Below are 25,947 nucleotides of genomic sequence, written 5' to 3'. Positions count from 1 at the left end.
TGGCGCCATGTTGAATGTTACATTAGTGATTGTTAATTTCGCTTGGATGCGTTATTATCAAGATGTTTTTGTTAAACAATACTGTATATACTCGCCTATACGTCAGTCCACCTATAAGTCGGTTGTAGTTTTTTAAGCTTAAATTAGAGGGATTGACCCATTAAAATACTAATCTTTTTATAACTCCGGTGTAAGTCAGATAAAGAGTTTTGGATCAAAGTTTAACTCCCAAAAAACTGACTTATAGGCGAGTATATATGGTGTTTTGTTTGGCTGCAAAATCTTAATTTCAGTTTAGCATAAATTACCCCCCCCCCTTCCCCCTCTAGTCAAATTTCGCAAGTGCCTCTATTGAATGATGAACAGAAGTATATTTCTTTTTGAAATACATCTTTGCTCATTTTGATTTACAATTATGCACTTTTATTTTTTGCAGACACTTGAAAGGTTAGTCAATCATCCTCCGGTTTTCATCCATGAATTATATTAGCATTTATTGATCATTTTAAAATAGGTACATGATTTATTTACACAATTTTTTTTATAATTCAATTGATGAATAAATATGTTATGAAATATATGTCAAATTTGTTTTGAATTCTTTTATGAGATTCAGAGTATTTTTTTTTAGCTCAACTCACACAAGTTTATGTTACCCCCTGCATTGATGTCACGATTTAAAGTTTCAGGAGCAAGTCCATCCACATACATAACTATAGGCCTTGCTTTGATCAAACTTGCATGGATGGTGCATACCACCAGCTTGCTTCAGATGCTGGATATGATCTAAATTACATGCTTAAGTGACCAGGTTAATTCTTGAAACACATCTATTCCAAAGTAACTATAAGCCCTAGGTGACCAAACTTGCATGGATGAAACTTCTAGGGATGCACACTACCAGGCTTGCTTCAGATGCTGGATTTGACCTACATTCTTCAGATGGAAACATGATATGCCTGTTGGGAACTACAATGTCAGGCATGTCTATTTAAGCATCCTCATAGTCACAAGCTGTGACCCCATCAATTGCAACTACACATACTTTAGAACAAAGCCCAAGGGCCCTAATCATCACCCGAGTATAATACAACACTGTAAAGGATCCACTGAAGTAAAAAATAAAATAAGAGATGAAGATATTTTGCCCCAAAGCAAGAGAAGGAGGATAATTAACCTCCCTATTGCATTGGCCTCTTTGGGTCTTTAAAGGATGTATAATGTACAAAGAAGATACATGACACTGTATGGTATTTTTGTCTCATTTTTATCTATCAATTATCTACAAGTCTATCTGATCATTTAAACTATGAAAATATTTTCATATTATAATTAAAAATTCTTGCTTAATTCTGTATTGAATTTGACCTATCAGTTACATTACAAACAGTAATTTTAAATTATCATAGGTATATAGCAAAGGGGAAAAAATTTTCTCGGTAGAGTACAAATTTCCTTATAAAATATCAATAAAGCCCAGCCCAGCACCATAACATTTGACCAAGTGGTCCAGAATTTCACAAATCTGGTCAAAACACCTTGCTCTTTACAACTTTGTACTCTGTGTGCCTCCTAGAAGCCCAGGAGAAGAGAAATTTCAAAGAATTAATCCATTTTCACTTTAAAACCAATAGAGCCACTCTTTAACACTGAAACCACTGACCCAAGGGCTATAATTTTCACAATTTTGGAAGAAGCATCCTTGCTTAGTTTGTTTACAAAATATTCAGGGGAAGAGAAGAGGATATATAATCAATAAAGCCCTCCCTAACACCAGAACCCCTGACTCAGAGGTTATGAATTTCAAAATTTTGAGAAAGGCACCCTTGTTTATCGTAATCATGCACTTAGCTTGTTTGCTAAATACCCAGGAATGGAGATTTTCAAAGAATAAATACTTTTCACTATATAATCAATAAAGCACTGCACTAACACAAAAATCTCTAATCCAGTGGCCATGAATTTTACAATTTTGGAAGAGACACCTTAAGTTTTCTTATTATAACATTCACCTAGTTTACCTTCTAAATACCATGGAGAGAGATGATTTTCAAAGAATAAATACATTTTCACTATATAATCAATAGAGCCATGCTTGGTAGAGGCACCCTTGCTCATCATAATCATGCACTTAGCTTGTTTCTTTAATACTCAGGAGCAGAGATTTTCAGAGAATAAATACATTTTCACTATATAATCCACAAAGCCCTGTCGTAACACAAGAACCTCTGACCCAGGGGCCATGAATTTTGCAAAAGGCATCCTTGTTTATAACCATGCACTTGGATTACATGCTAAATACCAATGAGCAGAAAAGATTTTCAAAGAAATACTGCATTTTCAGTATATAATCAATAAAGCACTACTGTAATACCAGAACCCCTGATCCAGGGGCCATGAATTTAACAATTTTGGAAGAGGCATTCTCACTCATAACCATGCACAGATCTGGTTAAAATTAGTTCAGGAGTTCTAGATTAGAAGCTGAAAATGTTCAAATGTTAATACACAATGCAATGGATGAAACGCGATGAGGGACAAAAAGACTGTTACATTCTTGAAGTTCTCTATAATGTTCAGAAAAATGTAAAATTCCTTCCCTTGTCATCTAATGAAAGAGTCAAAGAAAAGATAAAGACAAAATTCATAGTTTGATGGTCCTAGGTCTCACTGAGTGTTTAAGATAGACTGTGTAAGGCTATGTTATTCCAAAATGAGGCCACTGACCTATTTTAGGGCAGAACCAACCCCCCCCCCCTCCATTTTAAGGTACATCAACTAACCAAGTTTGATATTATAGTCCTATGCTATTCAGTGTACAATAAATTAATTCCGACACAATTTGACTGGTATGTGGCCATAAAATTTGGTCCACAAAATGATCTGGCAAAAAATTCTACTTTTCAAAAGCAACTTATCTTACCCCTTGAACCATCAGGTGACTAAAATCCAAAAGATGAGCATAGGGACTGGCAAGCCAAAAACCATAATATGGGCCATCATGAGATGGGCCACATTAAATTATCTATACCCTTGACATAATTTTATCATCTCAATGAATATGACCTTTGTAATATGACCTTTGTAATACAGCCTTGAGGTAAGATGAAGACATATTTTTGTCAGGGGCCACATTTCAAACAAGGGTTTCGAGAATTTGGCCTGGGATGTCATTATGAAGCAAAGCAGCGAAGCAAAGACCAGTATCTTGTGGGTTAAGACATTTCTATAATATATGGGTCACCCCTCCTTTTTCTTTCCACAAAGTACATTGTACCTCACTCAGATTCATACACACCACTTAAAACTTACATTTTACAAATAATCAATTTTGTACATTTACATTATCTTGACACTCAACTGATCACTCTTTGAGACGTTTCTTTTTCTCCAATAAATCCTTTCCAGCATACCTTATTAAAGCCTCTTTGTTGTAAACCACTCTTCATCAATAATAACCTCAACATATTTGTTACATATAGGGATGATTAAAATATGCTTGGGGTTAATCAAACTTCTGCATATTAGTGTAATCACAGTCTGGACGCTATTTAATTTTGTCCAGGTGACCTTGTCCTTAACGTTTGATCTCTTTAGTTCATTGGTTAGAAAGTTTTTTTTTTTTTTTGCATAACTTCCCCTATCCTGGGGAAACTGAATTACTCATTTACATATAATATGGTATAGGAACATCGTGGTACAGTGACGAACTTGCTCAATTTCCAGACTCTAAGCTCATTTCACTAAGGTAACCCTACAAACAAAGTTAAAGATACTCACAGTCAGCTATTTTAAGAAAAAAGGCCAATTGCCCTCGAGGTCACCTAAATATTTCATTACCTCATAGCATGAAGCTTGTTTGCTGCTAAGAAAAAAAGACTTTGAAAGATGTAATGCATAATCCACTTAGCCCCCCCCCTTCCCCCTTCGGCCAAAGCCCTGGAGACAAATTTCATAATTTGGTAAAGGGATCCTAGCTTACTGCTTCAATACCACCACCACCAAAAAAAAAACAGACCAAGAACTACACTTATACACATTTAATGAAGAAAAAAAACTTTCAAATCTCATGTTATAGCATACATGTATATTTAATAAGAAAATTAATAAGAAAAAATTCTGAATACATCGGTTTTCATGAATATTACAAATTAGCTGCCTATTTTGACTGACTTAAATTTAGCAGAAATATGTCATTTATGCAACTATTTGACCATTTTCAGTAAAAAAGTATTTCTTCTGTCATATTTAAAATACAGTATGTGGCAACATTTAAAACAGCACTGAGAACATAAAAATTTTTATGAACAAGAAGATATTACAACACAAATGTTCATGATACTAAAGAATGAATTATTTGATTTTGCTAAATATTGAGAGATGACGACAACGCCATCAATTGGAATCAACCACACTGTGATTTTAATAGCCCAGGGCAACCTCTACACACTGTATAAAACACAGTTTAAAATGATGTTTATCGTCTATATGGATGGTAGGCCGCCTGTGTTGAGGGCACTGAGGCTCTCTGATACCCCCCTCCTGGTTGGGCTGCATATCCTCCAACCTGTCCATCACCCTGTCCTCCATATGCTGGAGCTGGCTGTGGAGCTACACCAAAACCTGGGGGATCACCATACCCTGAAAATATAAGACAATGAATCTATATATTCTTGAACAGAATTGATAATTCTTAAACAAGAGTACATCCAGTGCCATTTGAAGGAAAACAAATCTACAGCAAACATGAAGTTGAACACTGCTATTTAATATAATCTTGTTAAACATGACCTTGTTTTGTAGGCATATGGTGTTATTTACCACGAATAAAATTCAAATCGAGCAACAGTTTATCTACTGAATGCATGAGGCATCATGCGTGTATACTAAGGACATTGGCAAGGTTCCTGGTTATCGATAGAATTTTTCAAGAACTCTTGAGTAGGTTTAATTGTACTAAACAGGCTATATTCTGGATTGTTTAACTTACCAAGCCAACCTTCTTTTTAAGATTTTGTCAAATCAGTGTTTTTGCAATTCTCAATGCATTTCCTATGTAAAATGTTGATAAAAGGCACCTACATAATTTTTCACCATATTTCTCCAAAACCCACTTACTTCATATAGTTTTTGTATTATATACATTATTGTATCTTCTTTTCCTAATTTTTACTTCTAGATATTTTGGTAGAAAATTTATATATAGAAACAAGACAAGGGCATGTAGGTTAAAATTATAAAGATTCTCAAAATTACGAAAAAAATTTAAACCAAAATTTCATGCATTATTGAGGAATAAATTAAACTAGAAATATGTCCATAGGACATGAATGCCCCGCCGAGGGTATATTAGTAATTTTCATGAGAATATCTTGAATTGTTTCTTTAAAATTGAAATTGAAATCTAAAAAGTTGGATATAGATGATAAATTCTCACCAAATTATGTATAAGTGCATAAACTTACATAAATATATCTTAAATGGTTTCTTTAGAATTAAGCAAAATGCAAATCTAAGAAAATGAGGTCAAGGTCATAGGAACGTTCAAGGTCAAATGTTTTAAATGCAGTTGAATACTTCTCACAAATACGTATCAGAATATTTAAGTTTGATACAAATTTTTTGAATGATTTATTTAAAACTGAGCTAAACACCAATTTAAAATAAATGAAGTTAAGGTCATAGTATATGAAGTTTGATAAAAATATTATGAATGTTTTCTTTAAAACTGAGTTAAACACAAATTGAGAAAAGTGAGGTCAAGGTCAAAGGAAAGGTCAAGGTAAAAAACTATTGATGCAGTTAAATAGCTTACATCAGTATGTATCAGCATATGAAGTTTGACACTAATTTAAGAAAAGTGAGGTCAAGGTCAAAGGAATGGTCAAGGTAAAAAATGTTGATGCAGTTGAATAGCTCTCAACAGTATGTATCAACATATGAAGTTTGATAAAAAATATCTTGAATGATTTCATTTAAACTGAGCTAAACACTAATTTAAGAAAAGTGAGGTCAAGGTAAAAAAGGTAAAAAAATGTTGATGTAGTTGAATAGCTTACATCAGTATGTATCAACATATGAAGTTTGATTACACTATCTTGAATGGTATCTTTAAAAACTTAGCTAAACACTAATTTAAGAAAAGTGAGGTCAAGGTCAAATGAAAGGTCAAGTTCAAAAAATGTTGATGCAGTTGTATAGCTCTCATCAATATCTATCAGCATATGAAGTTTGATAAAAATATCTTGGATAGTTTCTTTGAAACTAAACTTTGAACAGAGCTAAACGCAAAGTGTGATGGAAAGACAGATGGAAGACGGACATGACAAACACTATATCCCCCGGCCATATTCATGGCTGGGCATAAAAACAGTTTGGCAATGTTAACTGATCCACCTAATTGAATGCACTGGTTCAATAGGTTAGCACAAGCAGAGCATTCTTTTATGAAAATAAATTCTGATATCAAAAGAATCTATTTCATGCAACACAAAAGCGTGGATGTTTAGCAAGTGTCATATTTTTTCAGAAGCATCATTTGGAATCTTTCAATAAAATTTGTAAAATCTCCGTTTACAAATATACAAATATGCTTGTGTACTGCACAATAGCTTGCTATAGGTGTTGGCATTACTGAAAAATTTTCTGATTTTTTTAAAACATAATTAACCATATTTTCAACTTACATGTATAAATTCAACAACAAAATTACACAGAATTACAGACCATCACTTTGAGTGAAGCTAAAAGAGCATTATAACACAGCAATACATTTGCATCAAATGCTATGACAGTAACACGTTTAAGAAAGCAATTTTCACATAGCTCAACTTTTTACTGAACTTAAATCTCTCTTCAAAATGACAAAGAAAATCTAAAGATTTCTTGTTAGGATAAAAGTTCTGGACAGACAGACAAGCATAGAAAACATTCTTCATGTAGAAGATGATGGTCAACAGTGCTTCATGCTGGTAAGCTTACCAGGGTTAGTGGTAGGTTGGGCTACTGGAGGTTGGGCATATGGGTCTGGGACTCCCATGGGAACCTGTGCTCCTGCAAAGAACCATCTTACCTATTAACTTCTTACTATGTCCAGGGTACTTTATTTCCTCCATCTTTGTTTTTACAGTGTACTTTTTAAAACTTCCTTTAGACTAAACCTAAAAACTGTTACATGAGGCAAATTTCTTTTACCTGGTGTAGTGGCTGGCTGTGAATTAGCAGCGTATGGATCAGGAACTGAAGAAGCAGGTGCCTGTGGGGCTCCATATGGGTTATAGCTACTGTATCCTGTCTGGGCAGTGGTTGGGGCAGCAGGCTGGGCAGGATCTGCTACTGCTACATCTATAAATCAGTCCTTACAGTTAATATTTTACATTTATATAATGGTGCATAAACAAAATTTATTTTTATTATAAACAATATTCATATTCTCTTGTGATTTTTAGATGGTAATACCATGAAGTCAATTACTAACTAGAACTGTCCAAAAGGGACAAATACCCCCCGCTGGGTTTTTCAGAGATGGTACCAAATCACTAATGTTTTCTAGATGTGAGAGGTGTTCACAATTTGCTTAAACATTAGAGTGAAAATTTAATTACTCATTATATTTTTTTAATGAATGAAACTAAGGTGCAGCCTAATAAAACATCAATACTAAGTGTTTTTTATTACATTGAAAAATAGTTTGCAACTATCTGTCATCTTTTTGAGACATGACACTCTGCAAATTAATTGTTGAAAAAAAAATATCATAATTAATTATACAAAATCAAATTGATCTGAACACCTTTTATATCAAACTCATTTTAGAAATAAATGGCTGGTTCCAGTAACTATGTATTTTGACAGACATAAATTACAATTAAGAGACTTAGACAACAGAGATCTTTATTTCTTTCTGTCCAATTCCCAGGAGATATAGATAAGACCTGCTTGATCAGAGATGCCCTAACAGCTTCCCACACTGAACTCATTAATTAATCTTTAACTGGATGCATGTCCACTCACTACTCCCAAGGGACAAATGGATTTACACTATCTGCTGTGTAATGTAAAAACTGTTTTTAATACTTCGTGATTTTTTTTTTAGTTCTAATGAGTAGTTTTAAGCTTTCACATTTTTGTACAGATGTTCTAGATTCTATGTCTCAAACCTTAGACATGAACCTGAAATGACTAAGTCAATAAAAATGAGAAAAAAAAAAACACCTGTAAAATGCAGAAAAATCATCAAATAATGTTGAAAATACCAGGTGCACATCTTCATATGGAAAATAATAAATGTACAAATTTTCATACAAATCTATGCAATAGTCTCTGGGAACAGATCCGGACAAAACCACATAAAAAAATTGAAAAAAACACCTGTAAAATGCAAAAAAATTATCCAATCATGATGAAAATACCAGGTGCACACCTTCATATGGCGAATAATAAGTGTACAAATTTTCAGACAAACCCTTGCAACAGTTTCCAAGAAATGGTCCGGACAAAATCTCATCTACAGACAGACGGACAGACAGACAGACGGACAAGCTGATTCCAATATACCCCCCCTAAACTTCGTTTGCGGGGGGTATAAAAAGATGAAGACAGCATCTTAAGTGGTTACTGTTTTTACTTACTGTAATGTGAACTGTAAGTCTGTGTTCCTGGGGCTGCAGTATAACCAGGTGTTGCTGGAGCAGCAGCAGCGGCAGGTGGCTGTCCATACAGGTTATAACTGGGTTGTGCTGGCTGCTGGGTGGTGGGCTGGGCAGTAGCAGGCTGTGGTGCCACTGGTGTGTTTGCTGTGGATCCCCACTGAGAGTATGCTGTAGTAGGGGGCTGGCTATAACCGGGCTGAGGAGCACCATATCCAGAATAAGATTGCTGTGTATCTGCATGGTTAAGCAAAGTCTTAAAACAAGGCAATTCATAGAGACATTTTTTTCTGTCAGTAAACAGATATGAGTAAGCTCTATTTTTTTTTTACTATAAGAGCTTAATTCCAAACAGTATATAAATGTGTACTTCAAGGGATATAGCAAATGTTAAGTTTAATAACAATGTGTGCATATCATTGAAATGATAACTATTGATAGGCTTCCATATTTAGCAAATGTTATGAACAGAATGATAAAGCTAAAGGAACTTGTAAAGGACTGTAATTGGTGAAAAACATTTTGTATGGATTTTACAAAAAAAATGTTCTGACTTGGAGCCTGGATTCACATCAACAGGGATTTTTTTACCCTTTGATTCCAGGGGCCGGGGCCGTCAAGATTGGGAAAAATAGCGATATTTGGTTGAAATTGGGAAAAATATCTTCATACAAATAAATAGGAAAAAACAAGCAAAAGTCAAATATTTAATAATTTTTCTTTTTTTTATAGTATGAAGCTGGCTTAAACCAGCTTTAGTGATACGAAATAATAGCAGCTGTTGAAATTCAGAAGCTTAAAAATGGCAAAGCCGCAGGGTATGATAACATTGTAAATGAACATATTTATACGTTATCTTTATTACCATTATGCAAGAAGTTCTTTCAAATAACATTTAATAGTGGGTTTGTTCCAGATGAGTGGTTAATTGGTATTGCTTGACCAGTTTATAAGAATAAGAGCGATTCAACACAGCCTGAAAACTAGTGCTAATTGTAACGGGAACCGTTACAGATGTTCCCCAAACGGCTCCCCAATCCCTTATGATGCCCCATTCCCTACAAGCTTCAATAAATTAGACAATACTTTTGTAATCTAGAGGGACACTTTATTTTTAAGGGTATTTCATTGGAAAACTACTCCGATATAGCCATATGGGTATTAGCCAATCAAATTTCAGCGCATGTGCTTGCACATGTTTTCTATATTTTTCACAATAATTTTCTTATAGTGTGTCACAATACATACATTTGTGTTAAATATTAAAGAATTTCATTGAAAAATAAGAGAGATGTAACCCTTTAAGTATTAGCCAATCAGAATTCAGCATACGCGCATGCATGGCCTTGCATTCAATTTTGATAGTATCATAATGTAGGAGCTCTATGTGCCTATCCATGTCGTAAATTTCATCCTGTTTTGTTGAAAACCAAGGGAGTTATGGACATTTAAAGTTTCAACCAATCAGATTGCAGCACACCTGCATGCGCGTGTTTTCAAGAAATTTCCTATATAACATGTTGTAGCACCTTATAATATATACTTATATTCTAAATTTCAAAGAATTTTGTCAAAAAACAAGGAAATTATTGAGATTTTTGTATCAGCCAATCAGAGAAGAGCGCACGTGCATGCGCGTGAGTTCACACTAATTTGACCGTGTTATCTTGTCTAGACTACTAATATATCTTTATATTTTGAGTTTCAAAGCAATTCATCAAGAAATATAAAAGTTACGGCTTCATGAAGTATATCAGTCATTTCACTCATTGCACGCGCGCGCACGTGCATGCATGTGCGCGCAAAATGACCTTCGTTCCGAACACCTACACAACATGCCTATTAACCCTAAAAAGGTTTCATGTCAATCGGATGAGTGGTTCTATGAGAACACTCCTGGACAAAAAAGTACCGGAGAAGAAAGTAGAAAAAAAGAATAATAATAATAACTAGATGCGTTTCTTGTTGCTAGGGCAACAAGTGGTCTTCCGACCGAACTTTTCTCCAGAACTCTATGCTATCTCACTTCATTTAATACTTTATTGAAGGTATTTTTCGTTTGCGTTTATGTAACACAGTCTTTCAACATAGATCATAATTATTAAAGGATTTCTGTAGAATCTCTGTTAACAAAACTTTAAAAAATAAGCAAAAACTATCATGCATCTCTTCACGGAGAAAAATATTATTTACAACTGAAAAAAGAGAGAAACAATCTCTCGCCCCAGCAGGATTCTAACCCGCAACATACGAGAAAGTTTGGATTGGTCATATCTTTGCAATAAATGCATCAATCAAAATGATGGAAACATACATAGAATTCTTAGAAGAATCCCTATTAGCCCTGTAAATTTCAAAGAAAAATATTGAAAAACAAAAAAGTTGCAAATTTAACATTTTTAAATTCACTTCCGTTCGCGACCGGAAGTACGAACGACGAAAAATAAAGGTCGATCACCATATTTCCATTTGATGTTCTATCACGTCAGTGAGTTTCAATTTCATATCTTTAGCCGTTCTCGAGAAAATTAATGGACAAAATTCCATTTAAAAAATACAATTTTCCCCAAAAATCGCGAACGGAAGTAAAATTTCAAAAAAGTGAGGGACACCCCTGGAGATATATTCATGATGCATCTTCCCTGCAAAAATCTTTTAAATTGAACCACGCATAGCTGAGATATGGCCTGTACTATGAAAAAAGAATAATAATAATAATAGAAAACAGACGGAAAACAATAAGTTCTTCCGAAGGAAGTCGGAAGACCTTAATAATAATAGAAAACAGACGGAAAACAATAAGGTCTTCCGAAGGAAGTCGGAAGACCTTAATAAAAAAGGACGGGCTGCGTGAGAAAACGTTAACACTGTTCCCTAATGAAAATGTATTAATGGACTGTAGCCCGATTCATCGATATTGTGAGCATGCTGAATTTTTTGAAAATAGCTTTGTTGTAAGCTTAAAAGATCGGGTTCGGATTTTAACATTTCTGACTGAATATCCTGAAATAAATATGAAACATTTAAATAAGCATTTCTTTGGGTTAAATTAAATATGTGTAGCACAAATTAAACTCCCAACATGCATTTTTAGAAGGGAAACCCAACAATGAAAGCGAGAATTGTTTTTAATATACCGAAAATCGCTATTTCTGGAAACTGATTAATTCTAAATAAAAATCAAATAAATTCCAAATGTAAAAGAAAGAGAGAATGCTTGGTATTAAAATGTCGTATCATATCAGGAAAATCGAATGCTACTAACGACATCTGAAGAAATAGCCGATAAAAGGTTTAGATCATTTCTTCATTCACCTGCACTTTAATTTCAAACACAACAGAACTTGTAGTTTTTGCCGTGAAACTTCATGACTTCTATAAACTTATAAGACTCATCGTAAAACTCTCAAGAAAGTTTCTCTGAGGTCTATACTACAAATGTACCAAATATGTTGTCGATCCGAGGTCTGGTTTGAATTTTACAGAAATATTCTACGTTGTTGTTGATGTGATTTTTTTTAAGAAGGGGGGGGGGGGGGGGAATGAATTATTTATTTTATGCCTCTTTTAAACTAAGAATTGTAACTACTTTCACATCTTTAAGCCTGATTGTGACCTTTGGGTCAAGATCAAAGGTCAAGATCAAAGGTCAAGGCCATTTCAAAAAAAAAAAAAAAAAAAAACCAAAACAAAACAAAACAAGGAAATCTTTACTTTCTATGTTTTTACCTGATACTGGAGCTGGATGCATGTCCTTACTTTTCATTTGACCCAATGTCAAGGCGAAAGGTCAAGGTCAAAGTTCAAGGTCATTTGGTGAATTGCTATATTTCACACATATAGAAGGAATTTCTTATGTTTTTAAATGACTTTGACCTTGACCTATATTTCAAGGTCAAAGTCAAACATGCCGATGCAGTTGGTCCCATGTCTCTAGGATACACCGTTTTAAAAAAGGTTCATTAAATGTAAACAGCATAAACTTTCAGGGGCAGTAACTCATACAAGGGACCAAAGAATGCTTTTGCAATGATAGAATGAAGAGAGTATTAAATGAGTCGAAGACACTGCTGAAGGCTTGGAATCTCTACGTTTTACGGTTTGGGAGGAGTAGCGATAACAAGGTTTTATTGCAAAAGGGGTGACAACTTTTGAATGGGTCAAGCTTTGGGGACAAGAATGAAATCTTAAAATAGTTTTAGAAGGACATATCATAGATGCAAAGATATTCAGTATATGTCGAAAGGTTTTCTACAGAATCTCTGACAAAAAAGCTTTTAAAAATCAGCAAAAACTACCATACATGTTTTTAAAGAGAGAGAAGTCATTAGCAACTGAAAAAAAGAGAAAAACAAAGAAAAAAATTAACTACCTCCAGCAGGATTCGAACCCCAGACAGTGGGACAAAGTTTGGATCAGTCATATCTTTGCAATAAATGCACGCATCAAAATATTGAATACATATTTAGAATTCTTGTAAAACACTCTATAAACCCTGTAAATTCTAAAGAAAAATATTGAAAAACAAAAAAGTTGAAAAATTGGATTTTTTGAATTCACTTCCGTTTGCGACCGGAAGTGCCGACGACGAAAAATAAAGGTCGTTCCCCATATTGGAATTTGATGTTCTATTTATTCATTGAGTTTCAATTTCATATCTTTAGCCGTTGTCGAGAAAAATTCTGGACAAAATGCCATTTAAAAAATACAAATTTCCCCAAAAATCGCGAACGGAAGTGATTTTTGAAAAAATGAAAAACATGTCTGGAGATATTTACATGATGCATCTTCCGCGAAAAAATCTCTGAAATCTGATCACTCACAGCTGAGATATCGCCATAACTATGAAAAAAAAGAATAATAATAATAATAATAATAGAAAACAGACGGAAAACAATAAGGTCTTCCGAAGGAAGTCGGAAGACCTTAATAATAATAATAATAAGAAACAGAGTAAAAACAATATGTTCCCAAACTTCGTTTGGGGAACATAATTACCGTCCTAAGCAAACTGGAGAGACTGACATGAGCATGATGCACGTTTATTTTTCAGATAACGATCCCGACTTTAATTTTTAAACATCAATCCCGCTTTAAAAAGTATGCATGCAAACATCCGGAGTATTCCGAATAACTTCTTGAAAGTCCTCGGATGGCTGGTACATCGCACATAGAGAACATAAACACCTTTTTGTCATTATTTTATTTTAATAATTTACAACCTAATACTTTTTTTTTCATATTGGGAATTTTTAGGTATGATTTTGGGAAAAACATGCACTTTTCAGCATAGGGAATGGGGCCGAATTTCCTGATCAAACACTGTTTGTTAATTCCCCCAGGTACTCGAATGTGTGTGCATGAAAGATTGTATTGCGGAAAATTAAATGTAGATGTATATAATTTCTAGACATGGACTTTCATAAACATCTGCCTAGACCGTGACTTTGGAAATAAGAACTCTACTCAAGATCACTACACTACCTTTTCCCAAAGGCATTGTTTAGGTGAAGAAAGAGCCAGGAGAGCCAAGAAAAGAGAGAATCTGCTCAAGACAAGCATTTACTGACTTTCATCTTTGACTTAGAAACTTGGATCAAGATATTGTAAAGAGTGAGCCAAACTGGTTCATAAGCAAAAAATATGCTAAGTATACACTCAAACAAGATCTGCTTCAATCTTGACCTTGCCCTATGAAATTTGTTTACAATCAATGCACACCCTTACCCAGAGGCATTCTGTAGGTAAAGCATTGTCAAATTGTCCAAAGTAAGAGAAATACCCTTCAGATAAAGAAAAAGTCCTCTTAGACAAATATTCCACATAGAGACCTGTTTAAGTATAACCTTTTACCTAGAAACTTGAATCATGGTCATACCCTTGACTCATGTGCACACTGTTTGTGAAGTACAAGCCAGGCTGGGCTAAGGGGGAAGATAATATATGCATGCATTGAGTACAGACAGGAAGTTTAACTGGTAATATCTGACTCCCACAAAGCAGGGCCCTAATGATTCAACTGTTAAGAGCCAAGTGACTTTTGCTGCTTGATTTAGCAAGCATAGCTCTATATGCAACAGAAAGGACAAACCTGCAGGAGGTGGCACTGCCTGGATTGGAGCAGCAGATTGGGGTGGCCAGGCACCTGTTAAATTATAAGAATTTATGACTCTTCCTTGTATTATTTACGATATAAATTTCTTCAGGTCTATTTTGCTATAACAAATTAAGATGGCTTTTTAACCACAATGCTAAAAAGGAGCCAAATTTGCAATTGACCATTTATCACTGTGATTGTATTTTACTTAACATAAAGCCATCATTTTCCACAAGATCATTAAATTAGAAATGTTTGCACATGTATTACTGGTGGATTTTGGCTTTATAATACTGGAAATTTTACCTTGTTGTCCTGGTGAAGCATTAGGGGGCTGAGCATTCCATCCTCCTTGCTGGTATCCAGGGGGTGACTGGTATCCTCCCTGATAATTGGGCTGTTGTGGGGGAGCCTATCAAAAACACACCATAAACAGTTTCTTATTGTTACTGCAAAATAACTCACAGTGTAAATATTCACTATATGCAATGTGTTAATAAATCTGTGAATTCAAGAATCAGTGATTAAGTTTTTAATAAAACCTTTATTTTGTTTCATTTATTTGGAAATTTGAGTCTAGACTACCGGTAGATACATAATCATTCAGTAATTACAAGTGGTACATGTACTTGTTATTCAACTGTTTTAATATCACACTTTCCTTACATTCAAATCAACAGATAATGAACTATATATAATATAATAGTCAAAGCTACTTCTTTGATCAATCAAAACACAAGGTCATGGGTTTTGATTACCTGTGTGTACCTAACATTATTTACCATGTGTGTGTGTTACCTGATCATGTGTATTATTAGTTTTGATCGACATTTCAAAAAAAAAAAATTATTCTAATTACTATCGGAAGAAAAAAGTAATATATTTATCATTGTCCATTAGTTTTTACTTTTAAGTTTTATCCCTTCAGAAAGAAGAACTGGGGGTGTACATATACTCATTATAGTAGCATACAGGAAAGTCATTTGAGCAATGTTTATCATCAAAGCTGTTTAATGGCACTTGTTTTGATTAATTTGTAAATCAAATACCAAATCTAACCATTTTATTTAAACCTCCCTCAGTATTGTTCATGAAGTAAATACTTAGGGAATGTTTTTTAAGTTTTATGTGAGTTATTGGTGTGTAAATCACAGACTTGTCAAGTAGGCATATTTCATAAAGCACACTAGCCTCAGTATGTAACTTATTTTATACCAATTCCACAAATTCATCAAACTGTGATCATGTCAGAGGAGAGAAAAACATGAAAATTACAACCCATGGAATTAATCCCACATAAAAAAAATTCCTGGTCTAATTACTTTTCCTAATTACCTGTGGAGGTGGTCCTTGCTGAGGAGGAAATCCTTGCCCAGGTGGAGGTTGCTGCTGATAGCCTTGAGGTGGAAATCCCATGTTTCCCATAGGGGGCCCTGAAGGGGGTGGTCCATGCTGGGGTGGGCCCTGGTTCCAGTTTCCTCCCTGGTTCCAGCCCCCATCCATTCCATGAGGGGGTCCCATCATATCCTGACCCCGTCGTCCAAATCCCTGCTTGTTGTCTCTTCCATCTCTCGGCTCTGCACGTTTACATTCAACCTAAGATTATAAAAAATCGAAATGAAATATAATCATATGACTTTTTTATTTTCTTAATATTTTACATACATACTAACAATTCTATAATGTAACTATATCAATTAAATTTAACCTTAATATCTTAACTTACATTCTAGTAACAACACACAATCAAGTTTTTTTGTTATCACTTAAATATTATAAACAAGAGAAAAAATATTAACTCTAATTCATAGCTTTGAAGTAATAAAAGAAATACTAACACATACAATCACAAAAAAATACTCTAAACACATATTAGAAACCTCTTAACACATGAAGGAAATTTGTATGGGAAAATTAAATTTCTGCTTTTCTGTGGAAAGAACAGCTTATGGGTTTGTGGTCACTTAAGAAATAGAGCTTACCCCGGTATACCAAACATATATAATAGCTCTCCATAAGAACAAAGACTACCATGAATTTTCCAACATAATACCACTCTTAAAACTACCTTAAAATGTATTACCAGTAAGTCTACTATACAACTGTTAAGACTCCCCTATTAACCTTCAACATGCTTTTATCTAGTAATGGTGCACATACAGGAACCTGCATATTTTGTCATGCATTTGTGAATTGTTTAAGATTTCTTAGGCTTACATGAACATGACCATTTGTAAATCTACATTCATAATGGTCCTATGAAGTTACATTGGTGCAAAAAAGCTTTATTATTTGTCATACTAGACTTCTTGTAAGTCTCATCATATACTTTTAAAGACAATATTGAAGACTACTGATTTAATGAATTAATAGGCATGGTTGTAAGAAGAAACTATAGTGAACTAAGCAACAAAACATGTGTGCTAGCAAGGTGCTTTATTCCCTCTTCTGGTGCCTCATAAAAAAAAGTTTAAGTAACTTAACAAATTACCTGTATTTATATTTTGTCAGGAAAACCTTTGCTCCTTATTTCAAGAATAATTGCTCACAATGAACAAAAGTAAGACATATCACAACTCATTCCGAGTTAATGTGTATTTCATGTGACTTTCTAAACATCAAACACTAAATTAAAATATTAGAAGCTTTTTAATATTAAATAAAATATTAAGACTAAAAAAGGAAAAATGTTATTAGTACACCATCCTAAGAAAGTCTCCAGAATAAATTAACATATGCAGTATCTGCCTTCCAAAAATGATGTACATCCCCAGTTCTTTACAACTTTTCTAATGCAGGCTTATTTACTACAGCTATGTGACTTTAATACTAATTAATGAACTACATCATATGTAAACAATTACAGTAACAAGCATGAATTCAAAATCAGTTGTGTTGGTACAATGTATATTAAATTCTGAGAACCTTAATATGATACTCAATATGTACAATGTACATGTTCTAAGCAAAATGTCTGTTGTGCTAGAACTAAATACATGTAACAAACTAATTTGTCTACTTGCACACTAAATCACTAAGTCAACAGTCGATAGTACTTATGAAGAATGGAGGACCAGTATGTGTTGTGAATTCATCTTGTATTTACAAACCAGTCTAACATGTACATACCAGTACACACAATTAATAACATAACCCCCCCCCCCAAACACCACCACCAAACAAAAATTCCTGGCAATCTACTCTCTTTGAACACTCTTTCATTACTAAGGAATGAATGGCACATGAATTATAGTCAAGGAGAACTGCAATGTATTAAATATTATTGCTACCTAAACACAAGGTTTCCAAAGGTATCTAATTGTTACTTGCAATAGCAACATTACAGATATAAAACAAAGCTGCAGAGGTCACATGAAGTGGTTCACAAGATACTTGTGTACACGATACACTGACTATCATGCATAGGGGAAAACTAGTATAGAGTTAACAACACATGTAATAATATTTACAACTCTTGATTCAAAAAGAAGTTTTTGTGATGATCAGATGCAACATATACAATATGCATACCAGAGTCCACATTTTAGATAAACACATTACAGGTGTAACCGTGACTTGGATAAATGGATTTCTTAAGTTTGTGGAATAAGCCAACACATTAACAAACATATTGCAAGCTCAAAGATAATGATGGATTAGTATTCAATAAATTTGAGAAAAATATATACTAACAAATTTGAATTTTACATGCATTTCCTCTTTACAGTTTTTATTTTTGTTTTTAATTTTCAAACAACTTCAGAAACAATACTTCAAAAAAATAATTCATTGATAAACTTGTAAAGGTCAAAAAGTAAATTTAAGTAAAAATGATAATCTTCTAGTATTGCTTTGGTCTTTATATTAAAGGTGACAATTACCCTGTAACAACAACAAATACCTAAAACACCAACCACCAAAGCTCTACTTATTACAGATATAAAATTGCCATAGTTTTATTATTTTTTAAAAATTAGATGAAAGGTGAAGGTCATGGGAAATCTCATTAAGGATTCATATTATGGTCATAATTTTAATCTCAAGTTTTGAATGTAACAGGCTAGAGGTCATACATTCTATTTGAGAAATAATAAGTACCACAAGATGTTTAGTAACAAATATTTAAAAGAATTTTGACATGCAATATACATGTATAAATCAAACCTTTATTTAACCCATCTTCCCTAGCCAAGTCAGGGTTCAAAAAATTGATTTGATGATCTGCTGATCTGGGGCCAGTAAATTTTGGATATGTGAACTAGTGCTTTTTAGAAAGCACTATCTGGAAAGTAACAATTCCTTGTTTTGTTAAAAGTTTTGTTTTAAGAAATAATGCTATGTAAATTCAATTAAATAAATAATTTTAACAACGTTTTCTAGATCAGGATATTCTTAATGATCGTAATGTTTTCTTACTACTGGGTCACCAAGGTGTAACAAGTACATGAAAATTAAGTTAACGAAGTACATGTAGTATAAAATAAAAAATATGTTCAGTTAACATCAAGGATCATATAGAGACTATGCAGAATCTGGATCTGGCACTCGTAGAGGTGATTAAAGCAATATGAGCTGCGTTTTTGAGAATTTTATTTTGCTATTAAAATGTGTTGTCAATTAGACTGAAATAAAGTAATAAATTTTTTTCAGAAGAAATATTTCTGTACAGTGGAATGTATAGTATTATATAAGAAATAAATATTGTACAGGACAACAATAATGTAATTTTGATTCAATCAAAGATTATAAATAGTTCTTCCATTGCAAATATGAACAACAAAAGTTTATAAATGTTCTTTTTTCTGTCACTGAAATAGTTAATTACAATATTGCAACAAAAATTTCCGACATCAAAGTTGCAGCTCATATTGCTTTGAGAATCAATGGAGAAATCTGATTTTTTAAACTGTTGGTTATCAAAATCAGAAAGTAAACTGTTACATTGTTAGTACGACTTTTTAAGCATTGGTTTGGGGCCAGTCTAGCCCAGTGGGAGAGTGAAATTTATCGACCAGCAAGAATTTATGTTGATAGTCCTAGTGACCAGTGTAAAAAAAAATTACTTTGAGCCTCCCTTGGAGAGGTAAGACTATTGAAGACTTGGCTAGTGAAGATGTATTTACCCAATCTTACTACATGTATTAAAGTCCCATCATCCGCCGTTAAATAAGAGTTTGAAGGAAGTGATTCTTACATGATTTTCAATATGCATATGAGGATTTACCGTATTTACATAGATATATACTGAACATATTAATGCTTACACCAAATGCTTTTGACTGTAACATCTGTATAATTTATAAGCCAACCAAATCAAAAAGTGTTAAAATTCATGAAAAATGAGAGTTGTGAAAAGATGAGAGCCAAAAGAAAAAAAAATTAATGCAAAACAAGAAATCGATTCGATTTTACATCTGAACAACTTGACTCTATACCTCACTGTCTAAACATCTATCTCACAAACTGTTACATGACAGTATATTATCCATACTAATTCCACACAAGCATTTTAAATAATAATGATGTAGTTTAGGGTCAGAATCACAGAATATTCAGGCCTAGAAAAGCTGTAAAAGTTCAGGTGCTGCAAAAGAAGGGGATTAAATTAATAAAAAAGTATACTAAGAACCTGTTTTCCATTGATGTTTATAAAATGTTCTGCACAAACTTGATCTACTGCTTCTTCCGACTCGAAGGATAAAAATCCAAAGCCTATTTGGTTAGAAGGTGGAAAATTAGACTTCAGTAAGCATGTGTATAATTAAACATGTACAATGTTCCAGTAAACTTATCATTCTTATTGGAAGAAAGAAATTTTAGTCCCAATTTCTTTTCAGCAGTAACTGCTCTACTGCAACATAATTCTTAATTTTTAACTTAATATATTTTTATATTCTAGTACCCTTTACATTAGGTAATATGCTTCAACATCATGCATTTTTTTTTTACTTTAATCATGACATGAACAAATCTCATGTTTGAAACTTCTAAACTTCAGTCTAATAATATTATTGATTACTGAAATTCTGGCATTCTACTGGGAAAAAATAATATACATGTATTAACTAGAACCTTAAAAAATCTTTATGCTCATATCATATGCTTTTTTTTTTTATATTTCTCAAAACTTATCATGGATATTATTTGCTTAAAAATACTCACAAAGCATGTACAATTGAACATACACAAACTTAATGTATTACTCTAAACATACTGATCCACTGAATCTTTTGCATTTCATTCTATATATTCTAAGTTGTTGAAATCTTGTTGGCGTAGTGAACATGGCTGCCTTACATTCTCATGATCTAATATTTTTCATCTTTTCAGTACTTGTTTTTCTTCAAAATTTTATTCAATCTTACTCAATGCATGGCCTAAATCTATCTATACAAATATCTTCTTTTGCCCGCTCTCAAATTTTCTAGACTTAAAACTTTGGGAAGAAAACTTTAGAAGAGTAAAAAAAAAAAATTTCTCTGTGTGTTTTTCTTTTTTGGTTCTCAATTACAGAAATTTGACAGATATTATTAAAACTATTCTATTATGACATACATGTACCAATCAATAAACCATCATAAAGACTGTCCCTTGTATACATGCATTATTGTATACTATACACATAATTAACAACTACTATAAAAATTTGATTTTCATATATTTTCCAAAAAAAAGTTTTGAAAAGGGTGGGGGGGGGGGGGGGCTTTTGAGTCGATTTTTCATTTTTACATTGATCAGACAAGAACAAATAAATATTTTTTAAGGCCTCAAAATACAAATTTTACATTGGTGTCAGTAATTTAATCTGAGGATTGTTGCAAGTTCTTGATGCACCAGTACATTAGGATTCTGTCCAACAAAAAAAAACCTTAACCAAATTGAACTGTTATTATAAAAAAAAATATATATAGGATTCTTGTTCTTTTTTTTAAGAAATTAGCAAGGTATATAAAAGCAAACAAACTTGTTTAAAAAAAACTTATCAAATTAAATTCTATCCAACTGACACAGGTCATGATCATAAACTACACACAAAATTTATCTGATATCCTTGTGCTATATTTGTGCACAATTGTCCAAATCAATATAGTGAAAATACATGTACCAATAAACCATTTGTCATCCTATATCAAACTTAAAATATAAAGCAATTATTATTAATGAAGTACATTCTGCATTTGTTCACTAATTACAAATAAGTTTGTACTGAGAGTTAACGTAATTGATAATGAAGCTTATAAAATTACAGTTCTTGGACTTTACAGAAAAGAGATGTACATTAGAGTAAATCACATACAGTCCACTAATGATTTAAATAAGCATAGACCCCAAGCTAAAATATAAAGCATATGATGAGCATCAATACTACAAGTAGTCCTACAAATATATACATTTCAACTTTCAATCAGAGGTCAAACTCTTGAAAATACTGAAGATTAGTTTAAGATACTGGCAATTTTGGAAGACATTTGATAAAATAGGAACATTGAGGCAATTCATGACATCAAATTGCAGAGACTAGCGAAATACTGACTTTTAGTAAATTAAGTACCCTTATGGTTCCAATTGATATTTTACACTTTACTCAGTAAAATTCAGCATCTTAATTTTTTTTTTTAATTGGGCCCAAATAAGACTCTTTTTGAACAATGCTTTTTAATAACAACAACTTTGACTACTAAAAAGATTGTATTATACCTTATCAAGTTTTTCTTCAAATGCATTTAAAAAATACTTTAACTTTTCATACATATATACAAAGATCCAAGTAATTAAAATGCCAGAACTTCAGCAATATAAAGCTTTGAAGTACGCTGTGTCCTTGCCCTTATCAGTGGCATACAAATATTACTTAAAACTATTCTTACACTAAATAATTCATTATAAATAATAAAGTCCCTTAAATTACAAAGACTATCAAACTTATCTACAACAAACTTATTAAAAATGGTAAGGTAAAAAATACAATGGTAATTAGCATATAAATTAAAATACTTAAAACAATTATGACTAAATATTACTGGAATTAAATTGTATTGTACCTTTTTATTTCTGATGAACAATTTTACAGGTGTTTGACAACCCCTTCAACTATTTTCTTACCTCTTGACTTCTTGTTTTGCTGGTCTATCATAATGTTGACATCTAAAACCTGCAATTACAAAATATTCAATGATTCAGAATATCTGTTCCCTCCTCCTTTATTAGGATAATACATGTGACTTGATTTACAAAATAAATATCTCCAGCATTGTTATTTCCATGTTCACAGATAATGGCACAACTACACTGTACCTTAAGTGTATACCAAATAAGAAATGTCTTCTTTTTTCTTGCTAAGTTTATTAAAGAACATTTACTTTTTCACACAGACATATTCATTAGAATTAGCATTTTATAAAAAAAAAATGTGTTTTGTAAGAAATCTATATTAAAAAAAACCCTAAGACAATATTTTTGTTTAGACTTAAATGCTCTTTTAAATTAAAATATAAACTGAAATTCTACAGAAGATTTAATAAATTAGCATGGGATGTTGTGAAAGTGTTTCTTTTTTATTATGTCTTTTCTCCTCATCTGTAAAGAGGGAGATTGTTTGTTAGCTGTCACATCAAAATTTGCTGAATAATCAAGGACTACAGATTAAAGATCAACTTGAAAAGTTCTTCATTAAATAACTTTTTTTCCCCACCTTTCCATATTTTCCAAAGAAGTTTCTGAGGAAGTCTTCATCAACATTAGGTAATCCTCCCATGAAGATCTTCCTGTCTTTGTCTCCTCCCCCTCCTCCCCCATGTCCTCTTCCACCACCACCCTCTCTAGGGCCCTGTTGAAAATAAAGTGTAATTCTAAATACATGTATTAACATGCAACTTTCAAATAAATAACCATATTCTGCTGGACAAACATGAATTGGGGGGAAAAAATCTTTACTTGCCTTGTTTGCAGCTTTTGGATTGCAAGGCTTGGCATCAACCTGAAAGCATTACAAATCTCTTATTTTATGTCCACTAAATTCATTTCAACATGCTCGAGTAGAGCATAGATGAAGTAAATTTTATTAAATTTGCAAATTTTTCAAGACAGTCGGTTATGAAGTTATCTTAACTGATCTTTTAAAAAGATGATTGTTAACTTCCATTAGGTAATTGTTTTTTGGGGATTTGTGCTTAGATATAAATTAAGACCATGTTCTGTTGTCTGTACCTGTCTGCCATCAATGCTATGTGGCGATGCAGATAACACTGTGTCAACACACTCTGCATCATTAAATGTGACGAACCCAAATCCTCGGGACTTTCCAGTCTGTTGATTCTTCATAACAACACAGTCAATGACCTCTCCATATTGACTAAAGTAGTTCAGCAGGGAATCTGAAAGTATGGCCAATCCAATTTAATATCTGTTACACTTTACCTATTCAAAGTTAAAGCAAAGCACTCAGCAGCACAATAACAACTGACTTTTACATTGACAAGTGTTAATACCCTTTTGCAGGGTCAATTTTGTGTCATTTACTCATTACAAACTTTACAGACAATGCTTGAAAATGACATCTGAATGTGTTCATTGTGTTTTCTATGTTGCAGCATACTTATGAAGAACATTTTATCATTAAAATGATAATGTACCTAGGACAGGTTTAACCATAGAATATGTTCTGTGTGTTGTCAATGTAGCTGAATAAACAGGCCATGGGCATATAGTTCTAATATACACTTTTTCTATGAATAATCCAGAGAATTTCTTGATGGAGTGTACATTTGGAGCAAGAAAAAAAATTGTTTAAAAAATGATTTAGTTTTGGTCTTCATATGGATTTTTTTTATAAGGGTAAAAGACATACACAAGCTCAAAAATGCTTGTTATGACTAATTTCAGGGTTGTTCATAAGAACTGAAATAACAGGAGACATTAAAAAAGTAGAAGAAAGGGGCTGAAATGTACAGTAGCCCAACAACTGGGGCTAGTTGTTTTAAGACTTGGGCTAGCTAATTTAAATGTAAATATAATCTGTCAGACTAGCAGCCCAAAAAATTCTCATCAGTTTACTTTTGTTTTCTATGTAGACTGATTTCTCAACTGAGAACTAGTTTAATTTGTTTTCAACACAAAATAAAACAAATGTTGGGCTAGTTAGTTTGAGCTAGCATTTTTTTAATGATCACTAGCCCCTGGGCTAATGAGTTTTCCAGGAAAATTTCAACCCCTGGAAGGGGGTCTGGGGTTCATACCCTAACAAGGGGTTGAATCGGTTGAGGGGGGAGTACCAGATTAACTGGTGGATTATGTCATTATAGGCGGGGAAAAACCCAAACCCAGGTCTTAAGGACAACCCTGAATTTTATAGTTATTTTCAGTGTATTTCTTTTTGTATTCTTCAAAATCATTTTGAAGCAGATCTGCTCCGATAACCTACATTGCTGCTATTGGACATATTCTGAGGTCTTGCCCCTTAGACACAGATTTTTCTAACTACCCAATAATATCGATAAAAGAGTGTTACAAAATTATACAAAAGTGTTTGAAGGTTAAAAAAATTTCCAGGTATGTTATACAATGGATATGGAGAGAAATAATTACGCCGACAAAGGGGAATAACTTAAGAATTAAATGAGCTACGATTTGATGATAATCAAATTCAAACACTGTAGTTTACCTTGATCTGTATCCCAGCTTAATCCTCCAATAAAAAGTTTCCTGTAAGAATTAATCATCATCCAATTAATGATCAATTAAAAAAAAAAACGACAATCCTTCAGTTCCAGAGGCACTGACGCTCTCCGAGAAGGCATGGCATGTACCGATCATGTAGCATTGTGAATACTTAATGAAACAGAAATGCAAATAATAATGAATTTTTCAACATTCTATGTGAATATTATTACATAAAAATGCAGTTAAATTTACCCTGCTTCATTTCTAGAATTGCTATTAGCGTTTTTGTTGAATCCACCTCGATGCATGATTGATGAAAATATGGCGAATTTCTCACAGCGCCGTCTATAACAGGAAGTTAATAATAAAAGGTAGATAATTCCCTTTTCCAGTTTGGTCTTCTTTCTCATTTCTATGTTAACTTAAAACTCAACTTATAACTTAACTTACACCTTTAAAAAATGACATTTTTTTCAGCAGGCTTTGAGCATGTTAAGCAAGGAACAATTTCAATTTAGCTAAAAAATCCGGGGAAATTAAAAA

At 33.0% G+C, this 25,947-nt stretch overlaps 1 protein-coding gene across 2 annotated transcripts; it reads right to left on the bottom strand.

The window, feature by feature from the left end:
* Nucleotides 1–4,025: 4,025 nt before the first annotated feature.
* Nucleotides 4,026–25,749, bottom strand: LOC133182582 (DAZ-associated protein 1-like). Of its 2 annotated transcripts, XM_061317428.1 has the most exons (14): nucleotides 25,657–25,749; nucleotides 25,406–25,446; nucleotides 23,953–24,119; nucleotides 23,684–23,722; nucleotides 23,438–23,572; nucleotides 22,849–22,897; nucleotides 20,375–20,457; nucleotides 16,081–16,341; nucleotides 15,052–15,157; nucleotides 14,740–14,793; nucleotides 8,631–8,885; nucleotides 7,195–7,344; nucleotides 6,982–7,053; nucleotides 4,026–4,641 (listed from the first exon to the last, which is right to left on the bottom strand). In XM_061317428.1, the coding sequence occupies exons 1-14, from the start codon at nucleotides 25,710–25,712 to the stop codon at nucleotides 4,478–4,480; spliced, it is 1,632 nt and encodes a 543-aa protein (XP_061173412.1). In that variant the 5' UTR covers nucleotides 25,713–25,749; the 3' UTR covers nucleotides 4,026–4,477. The 2 variants fall into 2 exon arrangements, with proteins under 2 accessions (XP_061173412.1, XP_061173414.1); XM_061317430.1 differs by lacking the exon at nucleotides 6,982–7,053.
* Nucleotides 25,750–25,947: the final 198 nt, after the last annotated feature.

The sequence above is a fragment of the Saccostrea echinata genome, unplaced genomic scaffold, assembly GCF_033153115.1.
Source record: "Saccostrea echinata isolate AGI-Se365-2 ecotype Australia unplaced genomic scaffold, CSIRO_AGI_Sech_v1 ptg000009l, whole genome shotgun sequence".
Classification (NCBI taxonomy): domain Eukaryota; kingdom Metazoa; phylum Mollusca; class Bivalvia; order Ostreida; family Ostreidae; genus Saccostrea; species Saccostrea echinata.
This window is presented reverse-complemented; position numbering and strand designations above follow the sequence as displayed.

Bases quoted from the DNA above. Each gene is read 5' to 3' on its own strand.
- LOC133182582 (XM_061317428.1), bottom strand. From the start codon at position 25,712: ATGCATCGAGGTGGATTCAACAAAAACGCTAATAGCAATTCTAGAAAT. The intron at 20,458-22,848 runs GTAAGAAAATAG...CTAACCAAATAG, and splicing joins GCAAAACAAGAAGTCAAGAG to GCTTTGGATTTTTATCCTTC. The intron at 4,642-6,981 runs GTAAGCTTACCA...TTATATTTTCAG, and splicing joins CCAACCTACCACTAACCCTG to GGTATGGTGATCCCCCAGGT.